The sequence below is a fragment of the Lycorma delicatula genome, chromosome 4 (assembly GCF_047948215.1).
Source record: "Lycorma delicatula isolate Av1 chromosome 4, ASM4794821v1, whole genome shotgun sequence".
Lineage (NCBI taxonomy): Eukaryota > Metazoa > Arthropoda > Insecta > Hemiptera > Fulgoridae > Lycorma > Lycorma delicatula.
Genome location: NC_134458.1, coordinates 76,565,167 through 76,577,174, shown reverse-complemented (window position 1 = coordinate 76,577,174; position 12,008 = coordinate 76,565,167). Strand labels below are relative to the sequence as shown.

Here is a 12,008-nt window from a genome sequence, read left to right as displayed (position 1 = left end):
GGATCGCAACTCGAACGCTACGAAGTCTTCTTCTGCCTGTGAAGAGGATACACCTGCTTTTGGTCGGGGACACCTCCATGGTGTTGCTAGTAAGCCATGCATCTACAAGCTGTAGAGAGCGGTTTGCCTTGTTCTCCACATCATCCAACTCTTTGTCTTTCACAAGTATTGCAATATCATCGGCGTAGATAACCATGTCGACTCTTCCCGGATATGGTAACCGTAGCACTTGATCATAGAAAATGTTCCACAACAGAGGCCCTAAAACAGACCCCTGTGGGACACCACCAAAGACTCGGAATTTCTCCACTCCCTCCACTGTACGGACCTCCGTCCATCTCTGTGCCAGATAGTTGTCTACGTGATTCAATAAGTAGTCGCTTATGTTCATTTGTCCAAGCGCTGTTATGATGGCCTCCCACGGCACCGACCCGAATGCATTTTTTATGTCCAGTTGGATCATCAGCGGGATCTTTCTGGTCCTCCAGGTTCCCCTCCGTGCCTCCGCAGCCCAGTTAACCACCTTGTTAATAGCATCCATGGTCGAACAACCCTTACAAAACCCGTATTGCCCAGGATGCAGACTTCCGCTTTGATCCAGTTCAGCTTGAATCCTAACCGCAACAAATCTTTCAGTCTTTCAGCAGCCTTGCCCATGTTATTTAGAAGACTAATAGGGCGGTACTCGCAGGTACCAGGGTTTGTGCCAGGTTTTGGCAGGAATACTGTTCTAGCCTCTTTTCAACATTGGGGGAACATTGCGGTGCTGTATTCTGTGACTCAGAACATCCGTAATCTCCCATGGGACCCTTCTTGCGAGGCCTTTGATGACCGCAGCCGGGATCCCATCTGGGCCCGGACTCTTCTTGTTAATAAGTTTATCAATAGCAGCCATCACTTCGTCCTGTGCGAACCTGCCACATTCACACAGTACTACCTCCTGTCTCATCACCTCCTCCCGCGGGAAGAGCACGGACATCTGACGTGTTACTTCCTCTTTACTCAGCACAGGTACTCTTCTCCATAGCCGTTTTATTATGATTTGAAAGGCTCGCCCCCACGGGTCATTGTCAAGCTCACCGCACAATTCCCTCCACTTTGACCTCTTGGCGTTTTTGATAAAAAAATTCAGCCTTTTCTGAGCCTCCCTATAGGCTTCCATGGCCAGTTCACGATGGGCCTTGGGTCCTGGTCTTGCCCTCAGTCGCTGAGCCGTTCGCTTGCATCGTTGTAGTGTTGTTCTTTGTTCAGCTATTTCCTGGCTCCACCAATACACAGGGTGATGTCTATGTGTTACTTCCGGTATTTCAGAAATTTCGTGTTTAACTATTTCCTGGAAAACCTCCGGATCTAGTCTCCTGCCATCTGATATTTTCCTTGCCGCTCGCTCCACCACAATTTCCACCTGTCTGTCGGTGAGTCTCCTTATCAGTTGCGATGCAGCAGAGGGCGCCAAACGACCTTGTATTTCCAAGGAGACTGCAAGATGGTCACTCCCTGTCTCATCTTCCAATACGCGGAACACAACTCTGTTAGTGTCCACCCTTCCATCCATAATTGCCAGGTCCAATATGGATTCGTGGCCCCTCGCTCGATAGGTCGGGGTCCCTTCGTTTATACATGTAGTGCTGGTAGCCGCCAGGAAGTCCTCCAGGACCCTTCCTCTGGCATTCGTGGTTCCTGCCCCCGCTACCATGGTCCTACAGTTAAAGTACCCCAAAATAAGAACTCTTTTGGGGGACTGCATCACTAGTCACTGTAACTGCATGATACTATGCTGATATTCCTCTATTGACACATTGGGGCTAATATATACTCCATATATTATATAATCTTCAAGTTCGACGGCTACCACACCCTCTGCTCTGTGATATAGGTAATAGTCACGACTGCCGGTAGCCCGCTTTACTGCTACTTTCCCTGCCACGTCAGATACCCATTTTGAGTAAGCGGCCGCGTACACGTTCGGCTCGGTGGCCACTACAAAGTCGTATCTTCCGCGACTAGCTATCTCCTCTACTAGGTCATTGCTGAGAAGGCTCCGATTATTATTTGTTTGTAGAATTCTTAACATGTCTTTTTAGATTCAGTGCTCCTGGTCCTGTGTGTTGAGCTTTTACAGTCGAGACATTTCGTGGCCTCTCTACATTCTCGGATGAGGTGCCCCGATCCACCACAATTATAACACAGGTTACCCCGGTCAGGGCCCCTGCAATTTCTACTACCATGTCCCGTAGCCCAGCATCTGTAACATTGTTCATTCTCCGTCCAGATGTAGGCCCGACAGTTGACCCACCCTACCCGGAGCCTGGAAGCCACCAGCTTAGTCGCCCCTCTGTGGGTAGTAATTACCGTGGCGTTTTTCGTGTCACCGTATGCTCCTCTAATAGATGTAATCTTATAATCTTCATCCTTTCCAAGGACTCTGTCTAAAGCCTCTTTGATCTCGTCTTCTGTGGTGTCATAATCAAGATCACAAAATAGTAGATAAAATTTAAGACTTGATACCTCACTGATATACAATAAGCAATTTTTGGCTCTTAGGGCTGATCAATTGTCTTCTTCCTCAGATTTGCACTTCAACTAATTAATTTTTTTTTAATTATCCTGAGTGTATACTATAATATAATAAAAAAACTAATAGTTTCTGAGAAGTCCTATTAAGGAGTAAAGCATAAAATAAACATTGTACTGTGTTAGATCATAATTTAAAAAACATAGTTCACGGTAAAAGATAAAAGTTTTTCTTTGGCCAAAACTGAAGTTTAGGTATGTCATGAAAGGCCCAAATATTTAATCACAACTTTAGATACCCTGTCCAGCCATTTTGAATAATGAAACACAATACATAAAAAAAATTCATAAACTTAATTAAAAAAAATATTTATACAATCAGTAAATTATTAAAACACATTTACCTTATGAGCTATATAATGCTTACGGATTATATCAATAATCCTAGCAGGAATATTATCCTTATCATATTCTTTTAAGTGTTTCAAGAAATTAATATCTGTCACTATTTTCATACTTGGACCCCAGAAATCCAGTATCTGTAACAACACAATTACATCATAATTGTACATAATAATGATTGTATGATTAGCATAACTGTAATTTAAGTTATAATTTCCCATTATGTATACAACACTTACTGTACTACATTTTTAAGTGAAATATGACTTAACTGAACAATAAAATAAGGTTAAATGACTAATTTATGATCTGAAACATTTAAGTAAAACTTGACTAATTTGTTAAAATAGAGACTCCTGTTCAAAATTGTAGATCTGTTGTATATTAAACACAAATTTTTTGAAGTAAAGGTACAATCTGGGTCCTAGGAATCAACCTGGGAAGAGCTTTGGCCCTGGAAAAGACAGAAGCATAACTAGTTGGCTAAATAATTAGCATCAATGATACATAAAGATTTATTACAATACAATCCTGTAAGACTCACTCTAACACCAACAGTTAATCTTATAAGTGGTACCCCTGCTAATTGAGCATCCCAGTGGAAGGTTAGATTATCAATTCCAGCAGATTTACCTCATAATCAGATGATTTTAGCAGGTGAATAATCACAGAAACTAGCAACCAAAATGACAGTATTGGAAAATGAAGCGAGAATATATTTTCTTAAAAAATCAGACATAAAAGCCTTGGGATGACAGTCCGATGATCATAATAACATGATAGAGTGTCAAAAGCCAATTTCCCATTCTTCTGAACCCTTCACTACTAAAAGCAATAAACTTACTTTAACCTTGATACTTAGTGATAAAAGAAGATACAACTTGGTAAGTAAAGTACAAATTATACAAAGTATAAATAAATACACTATTAAATTAGATCAAAATTATACATTAAATAGATCATGCCAGGAATGGCAAGTGGTCCCATTCCATAGATAATAAAATGGAACTGCTCCAGCATTTGTTTGAAAGGATCAAGAGAAATCCTGAAACCTATATCAGAACACCATTATGGTATAAAATTAATAAATAAAAAAAGGTGGTTGGTCATATTAATAATAAAAATAATAACGATGCAACAATCTGAACACAATAAATTAATGAAATTAGTATAGTGAAATAACAGTTAATTTGAGCCATTAATTGATAAATAACTGATTACATATTTAAGTAAATATTAAACAAGCATGTAGAAAATTTCGGTGTATTTAACTGAATTGTTGTTTGTATTTAACATGCAGTTGAAAAGCTACACGATAAGAAAATTAAAATACACATTTAACAAACATAAGTATTTTATATGAATTCATATAACAATATTATTTAGTATAAATAAAACTATAAGTTCTATTTCTTAAAATTAATTCAAATAATTTCTTTATAACTATAATCAAAAATACTGATGTGTAATACCTTTCTAGCAGTGACTGGATCTACAGCTCTGTCTGGTTTAACATCAAGCATAATACAAACAGCCTCCATAACCAACTTTACTATTCCAGGAGGATTCTTCATTGATTTAAGGATAGTCATATCTTTAGGTTTTAAAGTATCCAATGCTTCCAGAGCCTCTGCAAAAAATTATTATTTTTTTAAATAATAAAGAAAAACTCTGATAGCCCTTTATTATAAAAACAGATTTAAAAAAATGACTTTATTTATACTTGGAATTGTACTTCCATAAGATTGTTCTATAACTACAATGTATTTTCATTATCATAGGTGTTGGGCTTCAGCTACATCACTAGTCTATTTTTATTTTCTTTATTACTATTTGTTTTATTTTTTTTGTTTCCATTAAATTTTTGCAAAGTGTACCATTTTTGATAAAACGTTGCACAGATTTATGTCAGTGTAAGTCTCATACACGTTCTACAAACCTAGGTGAACCAACAGATTCGTTGGCCCTGGTTCAAATTTTCTGTCCAATTGGTAAATGCCAATCACATCAAAGAACATTTGTTAACCAATGTAGACAAGTCCATACATTAGTTCAGTGTTGGCACCCAATCCATCCTTGGTAAATCCTCTTCAACACAAATTGTATTTTTACTATTTATTTATTCCTGTATTTATTTATCATGGAGTTAAATAATGTGGATTCTTTGGCATTAATTAAACTACACAGAGAAAAAAATGTTATGGAATATGGCAGACAATATATACAAAAGTAAAGTGAATAGATATGATGCATGGAATGACATTATTCAGTTGTTAGGCTGGGATTCAATTGAAGTGAAGAAGAAAATGGAGTCATTATTAAGTTTGTTTCTTCATGAAAAACAAAAAGAAGAATGTAAAATGGGACCTGGGGATAACAAAAGACATAAATCTTCCTGATTTACTTTTAAAAACATGATGTTCTTATTGGAAAAATAGGTTTACAGTACAAGTAAACATACAAGATTACAGTACAATATAAGATATGAGCTATTGCATACAGTTTCAACACTTATTAGTAAATGACAATGAATCGATTGGCACCAAGGGGTTGGATGAGTGTATACAGCACCCCTAACATTGCCAATACATTGCCAACCAACATTTGTTCAAGTAGGGTTCCCCCATATGTTGGTTGAAAATGGTTAATGTATACTCATAATAACATTACTTGAATATATTTTCTAACTCTATTACTGCATATAAATGAAACACACATAAATCTGTTCATAATTATATTTGATTAGAATGAATAAACAATTTACAACATTTATTAGCTTTACAATTTCGATGTGCTTCAAGTATGGTACACAGTGTAATCATATATATTACACTCATGTCCTATGTCACCTCTACAGATGTCATAAACTATCAACTTTTGGTACCTGTAAGAGTAAAATTAATATAACTCATATCAAATACTAAAAATATGATAAAGTAAAATAAATAAGCCAACACTAAATGTGTCATTACGGAAGAGGAGGTAGAGAAAGAGTTAATACAATATTTACGTAAAAATTGACTAATCAAGTGAGTTTACAAAGAAAAGAAAAATGTGACACCTAACAAGGAATATAATATTAAGTTCAATTTATCACCCAATACTATTTTATATAAACATCGGTACTAACATTAATGTGCAATAAAAATATTATTCTATTAACATAAGAAATGAAAGTTTTGAATTTTATATTACGGCTAAGTACACTCGCTATATTTACTATTTTTACCAGTTCTGTAAGAAACCAAATCCAAATGCCTTGCAGCTGCTACTTCTTTTCTGTTTTTATAAAAAAAATCTTTCTAACTGCACAAAACTATGTCTAATTGAAACTGTTCATAAAAAAATTTTAAACATTTAAATTCTAGAATTTTGTTTAAAATTCTAGAATCTTGTATAAAAGAAATAAATGATTAAATATCACATCATAAAGAACAAGTATTTCTCACAAATCCATCAATTCATATATCTACTTCCTATACAATCAATCTAGTACAATCTTAATTTATTTCCTTTCTAAAAAAAATCCTACGTTATAAAGAGAAGATTTTTTGGCATTAAATACCTGTGAAAATTGGTATGAGCTGAGAGAGATCAAGCTCACATTCTAGTTTCATTAACCTTGCTTCTTCTGCCTTGGCCTCAGCAAGTCTTTGCTCTTCTAAAACCATTTCAGTTGCAAGCTGAACTTGAGTTGCTTCTCTTTTTACATCCAGAGCCAGTAGAGCAGCTTCCTCTGCTGCTTGAGTTGCTTGAGGATGTAGCAGCAACAATGTTTCTTTCATTGCTGAAATCTGAAACGAAACAAAGTTTACATTAATTATATGAAAAAAAATTACATATCATTAATGATTATTCAGCACATTTCTGTTTTAACCTTAACTTAGTTATGTATATGAGATACATTAGAAAGAAGTTATAATTCATCACAAAATGTGGAACCAGGAAACAAAGTGTCTTGTATGAAAATCAGTATTTTCAGCAAAGTCTAGACAAATTAATCAGTACAGGGATTGTTTATTTCTTAATTTTTTTTGAATATGCTTCCAAAAACCTGGGCTGATCTTCATAGAATTTCCTTTTATTTCATTTATTTAATTTTGTTAAAGTTGTGGATACCTTTAGCTCTACTGAAATTTTGTATTTCCAGTAAAAATTTAAATACAGAAAAATCTTTTTATGCTGAATCTAATACTTCATATGTTTTTGTATTATCAGAATGTTAGATTACAAATAATATATTTTTAAATATTTTATATTCCCATCCATTTAGAAAGTTTAAAAATTAATTTAATTTAATAAATAAATATAGAAAATTGCTTTTTTTTTCTTTCAAACAATACATCCTAGTCATAAATATAATAGACTAATTATATAAATGGTAAAAAAAAAGAAAAAAAAGAACAGATTGAGTTGCACACTTTGAAGTGGAGGAAAATCTCTGGCAATGTTGTGACAGTTTTACACATTGAATAAACTCTTAGTTATGATTCTTTAATAAGAGCATCACTAATATTAATAAGATTAGCTCAGTAGCTCAAACAGAAGCTCACAACGTTTGAGATCTATTTAAACTACTAGTTAGATCAGAGCTTGTGTTTCAAACAGTTTCAGCTAATATAAAATTGAACTAGACAGCAGCTAAGTTTCAGTTCTGAAATAATCACGCACTGCCCTGAAAAACCTTCTTTCATACTCAATAACAAAACTGTCTACAAATTGATGGTTAAATATAGCTAGCAGTGATGCTCCAGTAGTCTGCTCTTCACTCTTCTGTTCAAGATTTATAGTGTCAAAAATTTTAATTCTAAATTGTAATATCTAAATTTATTTACATAGTTAGGTCATGCTAAGATTAAGTTATAAAATTTCAAATTCTTAATTATATATACATATATACACACAATTAAGAATTTGAAATACATATGTAGAAAATTTTATTTTTTTCTGTCAATGTTTTGAACAAATGTTTTTTAGTTATATCATTTAAAGAAAAACTGAATTATCTAAAGAAAAGAGGAATAACAAACAAAGTTTGCATAAGACAGCAGAGTGAACGAGTTCACAGTTATCAATAACTGTGAACTCTAAGTGAACTGTGAACTGATACGTTCTATTATCAGGAGAGTAATAAAATACGTAAGAGTACGCTAGGGAGCTATGAGGGCTCACCAGTTCTGAGTTCCTAAAATCTAAGGTTCAATCTAGCAATAGCCAAATCAGTAAATAACACTGAGGATTTACTTTGAAGAACTTGCTCACCACCAAGAGTAAAAGATGTTTATTCATATCACTAAAAGCAGCTGAAATAATGTATTATTTTAGAAATTTTCACTTTGTCGTCAAGTTTTGTATTTTACTGGTTATTTTTATACTATAAAACTTAAATAAGAGATTTCCTTTTTAATCAACATCTACACAGATGATTTTATTAAACTCAATAAAAAAGCTGCTGTTGTTCTTAAACCTCAATAATAAACCAGAATTATCTCAAAATTATAATGTTTTAGTATTTCACTAGCTGCAGGGCGTTTCTATGGCATGCCTCTGCAGCTAGGTCCTCCAGGCAGGTTGCCTGGCTGGCTGGCGGTGTCTCAGAATGGGATTATTAGGTGTCCAAAATTGATTACCTCTTGTGAAAAGATGTTTTTTTTAATGATGAAAATTGATAAAATTAAAGTTAAATCAGAAATTCTAAACTCTAGAAATTGATACTAACGAACTGGGATTTTCCGCTAGTGATCGGTACATTCCTACCTACTACGCCTACTTTTTGGTTATACTTTATTATTTTATGAAGAAAAACAATCACATAAATAGATAAAACACATATAAAAAAGGTTTTTGAAACACCACTCTTAAATTAAAGTCACTAAAAGGTAAAAAATAATTTTATTATGGTATCTCAGAATGGATTTGGATAAACAAGCTTTGATGGTGATACATAAGATTATGTGAAAGACATAGCTTCAAATTAAAAATTTGATGTTTTTGCCATTTTTTTCTTAAGTGCAACTCTTTAGGCCATTCATCACGAATAACAAAAATATTAGAAAAAACGTCAAATTTTTAATTTCAAGCTATGACTTTCATATAATCTTACTTATCACCATTAAAGCTTGTTGTCAAATCCATTCTTAGATACCATCCTAAAATTATTTTTTACATTTTAGTGCGTTTAATTTAAGAGTGATGTTTTAAAATTTTTTTTTACATTTTTTTTAATTTTCTACTTTTTAATGCATTTAATATAAGAGTGGTTCTTTTATATACTTTTTAGTCATCATAAGTTTATACCTTACAGCTGTGCTAGCACACAGGTTTGAGCATATTTAGCGAAATATCGGGTTGGTACGTTTTACGGTGGGTGAGTGCAGTCAAAATATTGGTCTAAACGATTTAATTTCCAGATAACTAGGATCTGGTCGATCAAGAGTGTACCCGATGCTTTAAGTAGTTAGTGCTCGACCTGCTGATATATACGCCATTTGAATCGTGAAAATCAGATGAGCAATTGATGAGATATTACGGTGGCACCCCACTGCATCACCTCCCCAATTTCCAAAAGGCACCCTTGAAAATATTATCATCTGACGGGTACCACTGGGAATGGACATATATATATATACACTCTATCAATATATAATAATATAACAAGTATACATCTGACCACCATGAAACATGTTCTAACAAATCATAATTTTGTATTAGTGATCAGTAAATTCCGGTGCTAAGCTATGGGGGATGCACACATGGACACATACAAATGCCGTTTAGTAGGGTAGGATTAAAAAATGTAGTAGTAGTAGTTTCAGGTAAGATGAAAAAAATACCATAATAACACTAAGGTAAATTAAATATTTTCTCAAAGTTTACAACAATCTGAAAAGTGACTAATCTCCACTACGTAGCTAAAAAGGATTAATTTACTGAGAATAAAATTATAAGCTGTTTCAAAATTTTATTTGTAATATATACTATTACAATAATTAATTAATCATTAGTTACCTGTTCTGCAGCAAACAAAAGGCTCCTCAAACCATTTAAGTATCTCATTCTTGCTTCATTGAGGTCAGACATTCTTTGATTAGATAACACTTTTAATTGTCTTAATAAATTTAAATATGAAAAGTTTGTTATGTATGTTCTTCTTCCAGTCTTTTTGTAGAAATACTCTGCCATCTCCCTAAAAATAATAAATATATTTGAACACAAAACTTATAGTTTATTAAATACATTATTTAAAGCAAAATACACACAGTAATGTAATGTAATATATTGTGGGTGCCTGACTCACTCACATGTAAATGAGATAATATTCCAAACTCACCATCTTAAATATACAACTGTAAGAAATTCACTTAAAAACTAGAGTAATTTTGAGAATAGAGAAAGATTATTTTAAATTAAATAATAATCAAAAATATTTGTATAGAAAAAAACTGCTTTTTTTAACAAAATCGAGTTATACTTTGTAGTAGATAAATGGATAAAAATAAAACAAATTAGTTAATCAAATTTTTGTAACTTAAATTATAATCAAATTTTTTAATGTCATAAAATGATTGCTATAAAAATCAATAACCCACATAGACTTATCGCATATAAATTTTAGGTGATATAAGAATCATAAATATTTATTTTTTGGCCAATGGATATGCATTTCCCTTAACAATTACAAAAAAGATTACTACACATTAAGCGAGCATCAAAATTTATGAATACAAAATAACATCTTGCATATTTACCTCCCTGTTACATGGATATACTGGCAGACATCCAATACATTTTCTTTCATTTCTTCAGACATTTTCATGTCATGCAAGAAAACGGTTGCAATTTTCTCTAAGGCATCTGGTGGCCATTCCTGAAAATTATTTAAGTAAGCTTTATAATAGATGAAAGTATAAAAATGTTAAATCTATTTCTTAATTCAACAGCAAACAATTCATATATATATATATATATATATATATATATGAGGGTAAGTCAATTATTATCTGCAATGTAGTTATAAATTTACTGCAATAAAAATAGTAAACTTACATGTACATCATTTTTTAACATAGTCGCCTTGAATTTCAACGCACTTGGTCCATCGTTGTACAAGCTTCTTGATGCCCTCATAAAAGAAGGTTTTCGGTTGAGCTGCGAGCCAGGAATGCACCGCTTCTTTCACTGTTTCATCCGAGGTAAATCTACGGCCCCTTAATGCCTCTTTGAGTGGACCAAACAAGTGGTAGTCAGAAGGGGCAAGATCAGGACTATACAGAGGATAAGCCAGTACTTCAAAGTTGAGTTTCTCGAGCGTTTCAGCAGTGTGGGTAGCAGTATGTGGACGGGCATTGTCATGTAACAACACAACACCTTTTGACAGCAGTCCTCGGCATTTGCTTCGAATTGCAGGCTTTAGCTTGGCAGTAAGCATCTCACTGTAACATGCACTGTTTATTGTCGTGTCCCTTTCCTCATAATGCTCTAGTACTGGGGCTTGTGAGTCCCAAAAAAACTGAAGGCATCAGTTTTCCTGCGGATGGTTGGGTCTTGAACTTTTTTTTTGCAGGGCGAATTTGGGTGTTTCCATTCCATACTCTACCGTTTAGTCTCAGACTCGTAATGATGGATCCATGTTTCGTCACCAGTGATGATTCTGTCTAAGAAGATGTCCCGTTCGTTACCATAGCGATCCAAATGTTTTTGGCAGATGTCCAAGCACATTTGTTTATGCAACTGTGTGAGTTGATTTGGGACCCATCTTGCACAGACTTTATGAAACCCAAGTCTGTTGTGGATTGTGGATGATTTCGTAGGCAGAACCGCGACTGGTTTGCAGATGATGTGCCACTTCATCCATAATTATTCATCTGTCGAAGAAAACCGTATCACATGCACGCTCAATGTTTTCCTCATTTGTAGCGGTAAACGGCTGCCCGGCTCCTTCGTCATGCGTAACACTTGTGCGACCATTTTTAATTTTCTAATCCATTTGTAGACACTCCGTTGCAGCAATACACTGTTCCCGTACTGTACTGAAAGTCTTAGATGAATTTTGGCCTCTGATACATCTTCCGATCACAAAAAATGGATCACTT

The 12,008-nt window shown here is 34.1% G+C and overlaps 1 protein-coding gene across 1 annotated transcript in view; it reads right to left on the bottom strand.

The window, feature by feature from the left end:
- Positions 1–12,008, bottom strand: part of LOC142322649 (uncharacterized) — a 212,341-nt gene that overhangs the window by 49,421 nt on the left and 150,912 nt on the right. Inside the window, exons 46-50 of the mRNA XM_075361728.1 lie at positions 10,665–10,783; positions 9,925–10,102; positions 6,482–6,710; positions 4,389–4,546; positions 2,919–3,053 (exon numbers count right to left, since the gene is read on the bottom strand). Coding sequence (XP_075217843.1) covers positions 2,919–3,053; positions 4,389–4,546; positions 6,482–6,710; positions 9,925–10,102; positions 10,665–10,783 — 819 coding nt within the window. The remainder of the gene's footprint in view (positions 1–2,918; positions 3,054–4,388; positions 4,547–6,481; positions 6,711–9,924; positions 10,103–10,664; positions 10,784–12,008) is intronic.